Source organism: Morone saxatilis, unplaced genomic scaffold (assembly GCF_004916995.1).
Source record: "Morone saxatilis isolate NCDOM2014 unplaced genomic scaffold, NCSU_SB_2.0 Contig16, whole genome shotgun sequence".
NCBI classification, from domain to species: Eukaryota; Metazoa; Chordata; class Actinopteri; family Moronidae; genus Morone; species Morone saxatilis.
In genome coordinates, this window is record NW_023339718.1 from 18,320,054 (window position 1) to 18,335,038 (window position 14,985).

The following is a 14,985-nucleotide window of genomic DNA, read 5'->3' on the forward strand; positions in this document are numbered from 1 at the left end:
TTATAGATAAAACAATTAATCAGCACATTAATTGATAGTGAAAGTACTTGCAAGTTCTAATTTCATATGAGGCAGGCAGCTGAGAGGCTCAATATGAGGCAAAGTGTAAGACCCGACAATGTTTGCAATAGGTGAGATGTTCTGTCAAAGGTGCAACTTCCAGGAATAAAAAAATTGTATGCAGAGACCAGTCAGGCTATACACCTAACATGTCTCAAGCTGATGAGGAAGAGCAGTATCAGTGAGGAAAACTGATTATTTTCATCATCCTTATGCAGAGAAACATACATGAATCCCAAATGCAGCTATGCTGCTACGATATTTCAGTGTCTAATATGAATTAGAATACAAAAACATTTAAATGTTTGTATTTTTATGCCTCATTAACCTTGAAACATTTTTGCAGACACTGATTCCTGGCATGGATTATTTTCTTACATTGAGATTGACAGCTCTGAGATTCAGTTTTGATATAGGGTAGAAAAAAAAGTTAATTGCAAGTATCTCTGGCATGAAATAAATTGACCAGAATTGTTTTGAGGAAACACTGGGTAAAAATAATAAACATTAACTGTGGCCCAAATCATCCTTTGAGCAGCACCACTACTTCATTAAAATCCAATGACACTGTAACCAGAGACAAAAAAGTCATTGGTGTATCCACAATAGAGAAGGGATGCTAAAACCGTGAGGTCAAAAGAGTAAAGGCAGATTTTAAAAGCACATTCCTCAAGTGCTAAAAGGCTTGATGCGAGTAATTTAACACAGGTATGTTCAAGCCTTGGAAACACTCCCACCAACCCATTAATGCTCTGCCAGTGGGTTAACAATTCAAATGTGATGCACTCACACCTCCTGGAACATACACTGCCTTCCCGGGAATGCTAAGTGCAACAAAGCAAGGAAACAACACTTATCACAGTCGGTGTTTATGTGATTTTTTTCCCCTCCATCCCGTTCTGCCTCTCTACCTTTATTCCTCGCTCTGTCTCCCTTTCATTGCGTCTCAGCCCCCATTTATTACCCCTTTTGTAGTACAGTATATTCAATACATAAACAAATACAGCTGCTGCATTTCATCTAGCCTGTGATTAGTCTTGTCGACTGTACCACAGCCTGCGAGAACACAAGAGAAACAGAGATATATGCCACAAACTCCCCCAGGATGACCATTTCTGGAAACTCTGTATTGTTTGTAGGGAGGTGGGAGTTGCTATTATGCGTTTCTGTTGAGTTAAATGGGAACAGTTTACAGTTAGAAAATAAGGGACTCATTATTGGACAGAATGAGAGAAGTATTTGTATCTAACAGACTGACTTTGCTAGTGGGATGTTCAAAACACGCTCCGCTGCACTGTGTGTGTGTGTGTGTGTGTGTAGGTGTATGTGAGTGTGTGTGAGCCTCCACTGTATGTTGTGTCGTTTAGTGTATCTGTATGTCCTCTTTTATCCCCATTAAAACATTTCTCTGTGTGTGTATGTGTGTGTGTGTGTGTGGTTGAGGCTGTGTTACAACAAGATTGAGATGGAGGAGATCAATGCCCCAGCCCGGGGCCCTGGGAGAGTGACTAACCATCTAATTAGAGGGAAGAGGGAAGAGCCAGAGCTTTAAATGAATAATTAGTGGCTTCTCAGAGACCGGGCCGAACAATGCGGGGAAGAGATGAAAAATGGCTGCCATGATGCATCACTATGCCTCCCCTGACAAACCAAATAGCCTGTGTCCCAAAGAATCCCAATGGACGTGATACCAGGCGACTGGGAGATGAAAAGATGAGCAGACACTTTGTGACCACCTCAGGCGTAAGATAAGCACAGCTGTGCTCTTCCATTTATCTTCATTCACTTTCAAAGGGATCGACTGTCTACTGTGGCAGGTTGTTCTCGTTACCTGGATGTCAATAACAGTCCCCAGGAATGTGCAAAAATAGTTATATAGATATAGAAAATGTGTTCAATGCAGCTTTAAATGTCCAAATTCTGCCCATCTATTCCAATTAGTAGATGTTGTATACAACTAATTTGGAGGCATGCAACAAACACAACTCATCATTTATATGCAAATTGTACATAATAAAATGGAATGTAAAAGTGCATTATTCTTACATCATTTAACTGGGACACTGAGACAGCAAAAATGGAGAAAAAGAGCATTGTCCCAGACACAGTTTGAACAATTTTGAGCGTAGGTAACAAGACTAACAGCTAAAAGCACCAATAATGGCAAAGAAAGTAATAAGCACCATAACAGCATGTTCATTATTTTTCTCAGCCTATATTTCCAGTCCTGGAACTAAACATGTAACTTTTTGTTCTGATGATGGAACAACAGAGAAAATTATGTGGTCATTAATCAAAGCGGCTTATTAAAGGTAGAGTATTAATGTGCTCCGTAAATGCCATGCCAAATGTGGCTATTAGATTATTACACACTGCATATTGTGTGCTCATTTTATATTTTAGATTGAAGACAATTAATGGGGTGCTCAAATCAGAAATCAAAAGGAGTTATCCTCTGGTGTCTGTTATCCTCATACAGTTCCGCTGTACTTTGTGTTTTAGCCCTAATTAGCAAAGATGGGGAACTTTGTAAACATTTTAACTGCCAGGCTTTGCCACTGTGAGCATGCTGGTGTCAGCATTTAGCACAAAGCACCGCTGTGCAACCTCACTGAGCCACTTATAGTTGTTTTATCACTGTCTTACATTCCACAATTAAAAATCATATTGATTACACTAATAGCCTTCATTTTGATCAAATGTGGCTAAAAACAGGCAAAATGGCCAATCACACTCACCATGCACTTTGGTCTACACAACTGAACAATATCCAAAAATAAAATTACATTTATTGCACCTGTGCAGAACCATGCTGATCTACATTTGGCTGTGAGCCCTGATTCCTGAGAGCTAAATTGGTTGACCCACTATTCATCTCCTCCTCTTTCCCAAGACAAGCACTAAACAATGGCCATCTACTTGTTCTCATTAGCAAACATTCTACACAACCAGCTCGCCTCGCAATCAATACCTTTAATTCTCTAATGGCCCTGGCTGATTTAACCCCAGCAATGTTGAGGGAGGGAAGGGGCCAAAGGGAGACACTGAGAGATTAAATCTACCTGATGTCCTCTGGCTTGTTTTTGTGAGACTCTCTAGTTTCTGTCTGAGAGTTTCCTCACAGCACTGCGGGCAGGTATTTCCCCTGAGGGCAGGAGTGGGTGGAGCTAGAAGGAGGTCAGGGGTCAAAGTAGGATAACAATAAGAGTTTTCAAAGCCTTTCAACGCTCTTTGCAAGGCCTAATGCAGGTGAAAGGGGACACATCAAACTGACAAACCATCAAAACCTGTCAAGCGCCAAATACCAAATTTGTGTCAGCTCAGTCATGCATGGTGTTTATTTTCTGAGAGATCAAACTGTAGTGAAAATATGAAATTGTCACAGACTCCTGAACATCTATCCTGTTTCTCCAGTGTGTGGATAGTTGGTAAGTCTAGTGTTAGCAGAAAGTAAACTCCCCATGTGGAGGCCAATGGCAAGAATAGACAAATACTTCCATTGTATGCACTTTTTAAATTAAATCTCTAAATCTCCTCACTCTGTGGTAATTCTATACAGAAAACAGCTTTAAAAGAAGGGGGTTGGCATATTTATATGAAAAATGTATGATAATTCATTTGGTTGGTAGAAGATAATCTTGGCAGTTTACAAGCCTGGGGCTGTGAGGCCAAAAAGCTAATTTTGGACACTGGGTTTATGCGGGTGCACACACACACATTCATCAGCTCTTCATTATGAATGTAGTTCTTTTAAGGGGAGCCACAGGCTTAGTTACTTAGCTCTTTTTGGTTCTAGAGCAGTTATTATACATCTTTATTTGTGTTTTAACAAGTCAGTACATTGCTTTCTTTTCTATTTTTGATATGTGAGAAAGAAAAATAAATAAAGAGTTCAATCTAGTCAATCCTAGTCAAAACTTAACCATCAGCACATCATGGCTGACCTCACCCTACAGCAGCCTCTGAAAGACATTGCTTATTGTTTACAATATTTGCTAATTAGGACTAAACACAAAGTAAGGAGCTACATGGAAAATCATGTTTTGGCAGTTTATCCTGAGGGACGAATAAAGGAATGGCCAAAATGAGCTCACTTCACAAAAATGTCCTCACTTTGAAGGTCTAAATCTTTGACCGGTTTTTACACTGTCAAAAGTATAAGCACACACAGTAACACACAGACACACACCCTTCTCCACTCAGTGATGCCTGAACCTGCCTCAGTATGCTGGTTGGGAGGGTTGGTTGTGGTGAAAGCTAGTACAAGACCACCTAGGGGAAATATTCTGCCTCTGAAAACAATGACAGAGATTGAGATAAATACTGCAAAAACAGAACCTGAAAGCATCCCTGGTTCAGGCAACCACAACAGCCACGAGGCAGGGCTGTGGTGCTTCAGTCTGGGCACGGTTTCCAGACCACATGTCCGACATGTTCAACTTGTCTCGGCCTCTTGCTTATTTTGACTCGCACTTGTTCTTGTCTATTATAGAATCTTGAAAGAGGCATTTTCTCAACCTTATCCACATTCTCTTATTGTCTTCACAGCACCACAATTTGAGGAATAACACCTGTGTCTATTCTCTAATCATTCAGTGTATTGATCGGTTGGATACACCTGTGGTGCAGAGACAGGTACCCCTCTTCATTTCTAAGAGGCTCAAGAATCAATCGTTTTAAAGGCATTGGTGTGCTTCTTGCCCATTTTGGTCTTGAATAAAGACAGATTTTGCTTTGCTGCACTCTGGTCTTGACTTGACAAAATCGCAGACCAGTTTTTGTCTCTAACTCCACAATGCTTGGCCCTGGAAATGATTTGGACTAACATGGTCTTGACTTAGTGCAGAAACAATTAATCAATTAGTCAAGGGAAAGAAAATCAACAACAATTCTGATAACTGATTACTCATTTAAGTCCAAGAATGTCAAGAATTAAATTTCTCTGGACATAACTTTAGGGTCTGGGAACTTGTTCTGGACATTTTTACAGTATTTTATAGATTTAATGATTAAAGAACAGCACTTAGGCGGGCACAGCTGAGGCTGATGAGAATGTGTTAGATGTGTAGGTATTTGGACAAATTAACATTTTTACCTCATGTTGGCATTACATGAAAAGTCAGGGAATCACCTTGTTACAATTACTTATAAATGTGTGTACCAAATTTCATGGCAACCGACCAATAGCTGTCAAGACCTGCTGGTGGCGCTAAAGGACAAGTCAGAGGATCACCAATGTCATTAGGATAAATCCTCTGTGCACCATGAATGCCAGCACAAAATGTTCTGCCAACCCATCCAGTAGGTGTTGACACATTTCACTGGACACCCTGGTGGAGCTAGAGTCAAAGTATCACCTGTGTTAGGATTTATTCTCTGGGGATCATGAATGGTTATACCGAATTTAGTTGTGGAGAAATTTCACTAAACATCAAAAATGTCACCTGCTGGTGGCGCTGGAGAAAAAAGGGGGATTAACAAAGTCATTACTGACCAACCACATTGACATCCAGATAAACAATCCATATATCAACTAATAAAATAATGAATCCTTAATTGCAGTCCTATTTTGACTACAGCCCTGCTACCTGGTACTTTCTCATTTCAGTTATTCATCCATTTCAGTTTAATTTCATAAAAGTAACAGTTTGTATCTGAGCAGATGAGATGTAAAAAATGAAAACACTGACCCATGGACAGCTCAGTTTCACCCCAAAAGGTTGAACAAGAGCAACTTGTACATAGATATCTAATCAGTCATTCTGACGGTTAACTCAGGTGTCTCACAACTTCAAAGAACCATCCAGCGGCTTCATAAATCACTCTTAATGAAGTCAATATCTCATCATGTCAGCGTTCAGTAATAAAACCGTGGGCCAAACACATAACTACTTTGTTTTAATCTTTTCAAGGTGTGGCTGGTTAGCCTTCCAGATGGATGTGGTGCCTCTGGTACTGAGTACTATTGTTTGACGGTGACAGACAAGGTTAATTAAACAAACCCTCAATTGTTCAAATAGATGAAAGAATAACCTACTATATGTGAGGTATTCATACATCAAGTCAGTTAAATATTTGGTGCAAAAACATTGACAGCTCTGTGACGAAGGAACAACACAGAGAGTCAGCCACAATGACAATGTGTGAAATCAATACATACTGTAAACATACAATATCACACTCTATTAATAAAAAATAGGATATATAGTGTGAATGAAATCTTTGCAGCATAAATATTAAAGGGAGTTTTGAAAATCAGAAGGTCAGGTTAAAGTTTAAATTTATGTCAAAAAGGTTAGTAAAATTGTTAGAAATGGGTTTATCGCCCACTATTATTCCTGGGTTTTACTTAAAAATTCTTATCATCATCCTCCACATGAAATATTAAGTTAAGCAGCATTTTCGTAAAAAGACATTGTCCCAGTGCGGCATGTCTCTTTACTGAAGGAAAAAACAGTGGCTCAACAAGTTTTTCTTGGTTATATGCTGTTGAGTGATGAGCTCCGAATGCGCAGATCAAAGCGTCTTTGTCTTGGCAAGCGCTTGAGGACTTCACCCTGACAGTTTCACTCTGTGTCAGTCAAATTTAGCCGGGGCATATCATCAAGCAAATGCATGTCAGCTTAAAGGAGTCTTAGCAACACAAAAACGTCCTTCCATTGTGGAACGCTCTAAAGAAGGAACTATCACACTGTCAATGGTCAAATATACTAGTATTTTGATGTGCAGATGCAGTATGCAGTATAGCTACAGTTGAAATTTGTAACTGAAGGTTTTTATTAATACTTAACTGATTAACTGAACCAGATTTTGTCTTTAAAATGAGAACTCCCAGGAATAGTCTGATTTCTGAACTTGTTAAAACTAAAAACTAAAGTCTCTTAATAATGGATTGAGGCTGGTCTGCTACACAGGAAGTGGACTACAATAAATAACAACACTTGTGACAAGGTTATGCTTAGCTGTGCATTTAGTGGCCTTGGAATAAGAAGGGCCTGAAAACCAGCATGCACACTGACACACCGTGGAAATGTCAATTTGTACAGTAGTCGATGTGCGCGCCTTTTTGAAATGTTTAGATGATTCCACCACATGATAACTGCTGCCATGAGGGATTACTAGGATCAACAAATGTCGTGACCTACACTATAATCCACCCTGTCAGACTATGTGTTTCTGGCCTCATGTGACCTGCCTGGGCAGTGTGTGCTCCAGCAGGGTGTGTCACCCTCACCAGGGTGGCATGACCCCAGATGACAGGGAAGCCAGCTGGATAACAGACCGACTGTTGGCAGGCTTCAGGTGCCTCAGCGAGTGGCCACCAACTAGCAACCACGCGACATCAAACGTAAGCAGAAAAGTAGACAAAAACGAAGGCACAGACAAAACAAAAACCAGACAAAATGAAAACAAAGACCACTGTTGCCCTTTCTCTGGCACACCACAGTGTTTTTCAGCCTTTCGTTGCCAGCTGCAGAATGAGGACACTAACACTGAGAGAGCATCAGCGTTCTCTCACTTGGCAGCCAAGGCTTTCAAACACAGCAGATTGAGAACAGGCACCGCCAGAAGGTGAGGCACCACGTGGCGATTGTGGTTTCACAATAGATGAGACAGAGGATTCGTGTCTGAAAGCTCCCTGGTATCCCTGCAGGGAGAAACCGTCTCCAGTAAACAGGCATGTTTTCATGACACTGGATGCCTGGCTCACAGCAAACCTCGTCTTTTTATCTTACATTACAGGGCTCTGTATAACTTTAAATGGCCAAACAGAAATAGGAACGTTCATGTAAGACACTATTTGATACGGGTGAAGCTCGCAGCCATTAGAAATGGGCCACATGTAGCAGGGATGGGTTACACTGCACAGTACTGGATCCTAGACAAAAACAAGGCTGAACCAGCATATGGCAAACCCATCTGGAACAAAAGCTGGCCTAATTTCACCGAAGATAAGGGACGAGCCCGGCTCCAACAGAGACAGTGTGGGCTGCTCTTCTCTGTCCTCCCAAACCACAAAGGTTTGGGATAACGGCCTAGAACTGAGCTAAATGGACAGTTGTCTGAAATAGGTCAGTCAAAAGTCTAATGGGATACACACAACATCCTATACACATAAACACGCAATAACACCATGGACAAATACATAGATACACACATGCCATGCAGCCAACAGGCATTATTAGATGGGTTAATGGGTCCTGAGCCATTCAAACAGCAGGCTTTAGTCAAGCATGCTACTCGGACAGGATAATGATGGAATAGCTGGAGGGGTTGGGAGGTTTCTTGAGGCCTGGTGGTACCTACTGCAGTGAAAAGTCACAACAGCTCTCAGTCCCAGCTTTGCCCCTGTACTGCCAGATTACTACTGTCCACCTCAAGTTCGATTACATGCTGCAGTTAGTCTTTTAGGCGAGTCTTGCATCTGTTGCGGCAAGGATTTCAAAAATTCCTAGAACATTAAGAAATGCATGGTTCCAACTGAGAGATAACAGATAAAAAGATATAAAAATAAAAAAGATAGATAAATGTTTGGAAAAGAAATAGAATTCAAGATAGATAAAGAAGGAGGAGGAATGTTTAACCTCAGAGAAAAATAGCAAAAAAAGTAGAGGTTGATTACACAAGAAAGGGGAATGTAATTCACGAGGTACATTAAATATTTATTTTTGTAAAACAAAATATTTGAGTTCTGTTTGGCTAAATTTCAGCAACTGCCTTTATCCTTTTATTGTGTTCGGTCTCCAGATTCTTTGAGTCACAAAAAGTATGCAATAACACTTCTGACCTAACCTGCTCTTTCAAAGGGAAGAACACATGGAAAATGGCATAGCCTATAATATATAAGCATGCGTTATTTAAAAAAAACTAAAACACGCTTGCAGCAAATCGCTATATCTGTACTCTGCATAAATCCATGATCTTTGGCATCGGAAACAGTGTAGGTTGATGTCTGTTTTCAACAGCAGTGATTAAAAAGGTGGAGGGAATCAAAGTAATGGGATTAGAGACAGGCACCCCTTTGTAAATGTGTGCCAAACCAGTAGAGAAGACACACAGGAGCACAAAATCTCCCAATCCAAACAGTCCATCACACACATTCATCCAAGAATTACTGGATAGAGACACTCTCACACCCACATGTGAACAAATATATTAGGTAACAAGTAGATCCACATAATCATTCCCAGAAAAAAACAAAAAAAAAACGTGTCAAAACAAGTTACAAAGCCAAAGGGAATTTTATGAACACACATACAAAGATGCACACACACATATATATATATATATATACACACACACACACACACACTGAGGCAGTGATTGACAGCTCGCATTAAAGTAAGGGCAGGCCCGGGCATGGCAGGAGGAGGGGTGACGGGAGGCAATTAGAGACATTTTTTAGACGTTAATAGCTGTGTACAAGCCATACAGTCTATAAAAGCTATTCATAGCAGGCGAGCAGATGAGCATAGCAATGAAAATGGCTGGTCCTTGTGCCCATGATATGGCCCTGAGGGTATGGAAGGGCAGAGTGGAGGGAGAGAGACTGAAAGAAAGATAAAGGAGTGGCAATAATCTCTTACTCTGGCATGTAGGGATGTCGCAGTATCTCCAATAGATCCCGTCTTCATGATCTGCAATGTAGCACCACGGCTGAACGTCCCCATCAGGATTTCTGCAGACATAGAGGGGTTAATAAAGTTAGACTATGCTCACACTAAAAGTAAATGAACAGGAAGCCTGTTAATTGGCCTACTGTTGAAAGTACGCTGGGGTCTTTTATTTAACCCAAAAATTGAGCATTTCATAAACTCTGTCCAGAGTGGATAACACCAAGAACATCTGCATGGATGCACAACAGATGTGTCAGTCTCAGTGTGGAAGCAATGGTGAGTTGGGGAGAGTGAGACGGTAGAAAAAGACAAAGGGTGAAAAGGAAGGGGAAAAGAGGTGATAGCTGGGATTTTAAGGGGAAAACAACAAAACAACGATCAATTGAGAACCGTGCTCCAGAGGGCTGAATACTCAATGTTTCAGAGGGAGATTATCTTGGCTGTGTGAATCATCCCCAGTAGCACCCCTTGGCGCTTAGTTGGTTCGGCCTCTCCCTCAGCTCTGAACGCTTGACCATGCATGTCAGTCAAGGGCCGGACCAATTGGGCTTTGATGATGGAGATTGGTAGGAGGTCGGGGGGTAGGCTCTTTGTTCGGGGCCAGACACAGACCTGAAAAAAAGGATGGGTGATGGGGCAAAGCTTTTGTCTGAGTCTGCGGCCTCTTTTGAACCTCATGAAGGCACTTTTTCCCATCATAATAACGCTGACAGGCCCTTCGGTGCTTTTGCTTTTCAGTTTCACTTACAAAAGCGATGAGACGTGGGATTGAAGATAGAAAATCACTGAAAGCTTTGTCCAGGCTCCGTATCTCCAGGGTGATCATGCGACTTTGTAAATCATGAACCCTTATGGCAAGTTCTAAATTGCTGATGAATGTAGTAGCTAGCATGCAGTTGAGGCTCATCTTGGTGCTGTTTCAGCTCTTTAAGCTCTATTTCAGGATCACTGTGAACTGTAAAGAATCACACCCCATCTACAAAAAAAGCCTTCTAAGATGACATCGCTATTTTTTTTCAGACCTGACTGTAATTGCCGGAGACCTTTTCTCTTCTCTTTTGACACACCTCATTGTAGCATCTTGAAAAAGCCTGCAGGCGCTGCACTATCCTATTTCGCCTTTTGTGAGCGAAGTTGTGAAGGGCGTTTCCATTTCTTTTCTTCTCCTATCAAAAACACTATCCAGAGTTTCCTACTTTCTTTTCACACTCAAAATGAGGTATTGACAAAGATGTCGTTGTAAAGACTTTTTTTGGGTTGAACTCAAGTTTAAGTGCCTCAAAGCTCTTCGCTCTCAATATCTGCCAAACATTTATCGCTCTTTTTCTCGCAGCCTGTTAGCAACGGGGCTGCATAATGAAAGAGTTCATTTATTCACATTTGTACTTATTTTTTAATGTACCATACTCTAATCAAAACAACCCAGAACTTCTCTCAACCTGAAATGTTCCCATGTTCACAGGAAACCAGCTTTGTTTTCCAGTAAATTTCGACACCGTATCATGAGCCCAGATCTGTTTGTTGCTCCACCCAGATTGGAGGCAGACACCTGTTTGTTTAGCCTGAGGCTACTTCTGAAATGAAAAGAGCAAAAACTGGGTCCAGTCATCAAAACACTGGATTATATACCCTTTCTCTATTTCTCTCTCCCCTTCTCTTTTTCATGCCTGTCAACGTGTAATAGCCCTATTTGAAATAAGACTCCCAAGAACCCATCTATAGCCACTTATGTAATTTACTGCACTTTCTTAATCACCCCCTAAGGAGGCAGACATGAATTACAACCATCAGTATTAAAAAAAACGTCCTCAGTAGACCACCCGTCCCATGTCTGACCCACTGGCAACTTAAATCAGTGAATGATGTGGTGTGCCCCTCTAAGCTCTCTCTCCCAAACCCCCCTGAATACCGTTTCATCCCTCTCTTTCTCATACACACACACACACACCTGCACACACACTTTTAGCAGAAGCATGGGGACATCATCCACAGGGCTATGGTGAACAGGCCAGCACACATGACAGAGAAACATAATCAATCCTGCCTTGAGTTGCCTGTGTGTGTGTGTGTGTGAGGGGAGGGAGTGTGGAACAGAAGTTGGAAAGCGGACAGCAGTCTCAGATTAGCCGAGGTGCCACAGTGCAGATAAGAGCAGACCTCCGATGGACAGAAATCCATTCGTTTAACCCGGCAGCACAGAGAAAGACTCCGGTCCTTGTGGAGACACTCTGATAAAAGTTGCTGCCAAATGTCTGTGTGTGTGTGTGTGTGTGTGTGTGTGTGTGTGTGTGTTCAGGGGGGTTTTTGGGGGATGCATTCACAACCATGTGAGTCAGAGACGGCCCGCTTGGCTCTGAGTGGAAGAGCTTGTTGAAACACTCCTATACCCAGAGGTAGATCACAGAAGATGTTTGGACACTTAATTGGCACAATTACGCTGATTGACTCATTTTGCTCGGAGTGAGCCACACACTTTGTTACAGAGCCAATTATAGCCACATTGCGTTTTGCCTCACAGGCTCTCCAGTCCTGCATTTCAAGGCAAGAGTGGCTTACATCTGAACACAGAGAAAAACAGCTGTTCTTGCCTGGCTGCTGTTCAAAAGGTTTGCTTTAATAACCATTTTCCACATACCTTAATCAGAAAATTTATGACCATCTTTAAAATGCCTGGCACTGTGAAACTACATATACTGTAATTCTTTTAATCATTTACATCTATGTGTGCAAATGCTTGACATGCTTAAGACATAAGGCATAATAACATCTTCTATGTGTTTTTAAGTTACTCCTCAAGTGGGATTCTAGAAGAACTTTTGTTTGGTTAAACTAGTAGATGTATAAAAAGATGAAAGCTACATTTCCTTATTTTGCAAAAATGGAGAGCGGAGAAATGCTGATTGGAAAGTGGTGGTGTGAGGCTTGTCTGGGTTGGGATTTGAGGTCAACAGCAGATCAGAGTCTGGCAATTTACTGCCTGAGAGAAGACTCTTTAATTGACTTGGATGATTTAGCATGCAAACTGCTGCCTGCTGCTGCGCTGCATGAATGCATGTATTGAAGAAGAGGGGTTGTTGGTTGGGCCCAATATGTCTACTGTTCATTGTTGTTCTTGCATGGTCCACTCATGCTACACTACATGGTCCACTCGTGATACAAGAATGATGTTACTGTGTCATGTGTGGCTCGTAAACACATGTCTTTAAAGGTTCTATTGACCATAATTAGAGGGAGCTCTTTCTTACCTACCTCTACTGGTATCTGGCCATGTAGATAATTTCAGTTTTATTTGCCAGGATCAAGATATATGTTTTTTGTTTCTGGATTCTATGTTCAGTTTTTTTAAAGCCAAATTTCATATGAAAATACAAAATGGGGAAAAACACATTTGGAACCAACGTCCCTCTTGGTTTGCAGCTCTGTTAGCTGGAGGCCAAAAACTCAGAAAGTGATGTCTCAAAACCTGGGTGAATAAAAATAAGTGCAAGGCTATCTGCATGGCTAAAAACCAAGTTTGAAAACATGATTGTTTGTAATTTTGGTGAGCCGACCCTTCAAAGAAAAATGAACAAACATCAGAGGTATATGTTATTGCATGAAATTGGTTCCTACTCCAATTCTGAGATTACTATAATACTTTAGCGCCACACAGTACATCTTCACGTGGGACACTTCCATTAACTCAATTTAACAAAGCAGCGCACTGGGATCGTAATATAGTCATACAGCGGTGGACAACTTGGCTGCAGTTTGCCTGACCTCAGATTTGCACCTGACATCATGGGGATTCAATTACAATCAACTTGGGGAACACTATTCACTCTGGCATTTCCATTATCTCATCTATGTAAGGGAAAAGCATTAGAAGTCATAGTGGACACTCATAAATTGTACTGTACACACACACACCTGCATATAAATAGCCAGGAAATGGCTGGCAAAGCTATTCAACCACCCACTAAACCGTCATGCACTTCACACCCTCACACTAATGCACCAGGGGGAAAGCATGTAGGAACAGTAGATTGGAAGGAACAATAAATGAAATATAAATCAGGACTTCAAATTATGTGATGTTCTTCTTATGAATGTCATGAAGTATTCAGAAAAGGTCAAAGAAGTAGTTGAAAAGTAAAAAAGGGTCTTGTTTAAGTGTATAATTGGGGAATGACTGCAAAGCAATGTCTGAGCTTAATACTGGACTGAAGAATAGATCATTTACTTCTGTTTTATGATATGAACTGAATTCTTAATCGAACCACGCCAATTATCAGTAATGCAATATTCACTCTTGAAATGGGTCTCACTAAGTCTCAGCTTAGACACGAGAGCTGTTGTCCTTTTCCTGAGGCTTTGTGCTCCATTTTTTGCAAAGGAACAATGTGACATTTCCCTTCTGCCCAGTTTCTCCCTGTTTTCACTGGGGTATTTTATAGCAGGCTATAAAGATGAAATGTGGGGGCTGTTAGGGCTCTTTCTTCAGCACCACTATGGTGCCCTCTCGACTAAATCACCACTGGGAAAACGCCAGTGATGGGAGGAGAAGTGAGTTTGTAATCCTCTACTTCTCTGCTTCTCAACATCTGATATGTGCTTAGAGCCCTGTGTTAAAGTAAGGACATGCTGTGATTCCGGGCTTCGCATTATCCACCTGCGCCCTGGCCTCAGCTCCCATCTCATAAAACCACAATAGGCCTCAGGGTAAGACATGCAAAAACTGCCCTGGCTCTGCTTTTTTTTACCCCTCCTCGCTTTCATTCTACTACCTCCCCCTTTTGTCAAAGAATTACCATCTATTGTGGAGTTCTAGCCAGAAACGTCTGCAAAAATGTAAGCCCCAGATGAAAAACGAACAGAGCTAGGGTAGGGAGATGAGTTAGAAGGTTACAGGGGGTTATAGAAATATGGGAAACAGAATTTGAATTGCAAGCTGCACTTCATGTAAATGAAGGAGATTTGCAATCCAAATTAAGCAACAACGTCCAAGACATCTCACGGGCCAGATTTATGTGCTCAAACAAATCAAACATTAGACATCTTTTTTTTTTGCAGTGGGATAACCCTCTCCTCTGTGGACACGTATATGTCCACACAACATGTGTGCACACAGCAACGCACTCGCACGTGGGTGGATGCATGCTCAAATACTTGACCCTGTACAGACATGCCATAAATACCATGCCTCATCTTTTCACAATGAAGTGGCCACTCTGGTCCCCTCAGCACTGCTGATGGGTCACTCTTTACAAGGAGGTTGTCAGAGAGAGAGACTGAGAGTAGTTGTAGCTAAGTGAAAGAAATCTCTCTG

At 41.4% G+C, this 14,985-nt stretch overlaps 1 protein-coding gene across 2 annotated transcripts in view; it reads right to left on the reverse strand.

Moving 5' to 3' along the window:
* Positions 1–14,985, reverse strand: part of kremen1 (kringle containing transmembrane protein 1) — a 54,857-nt gene that overhangs the window by 16,544 nt on the left and 23,328 nt on the right. For both annotated transcript variants that reach the window (XM_035658421.1, XM_035658420.1), the window contains exon 3: positions 9,648–9,739. In XM_035658421.1, the coding sequence (XP_035514314.1) occupies positions 9,648–9,739 (92 nt within the window). The remainder of the gene's footprint in view (positions 1–9,647; positions 9,740–14,985) is intronic.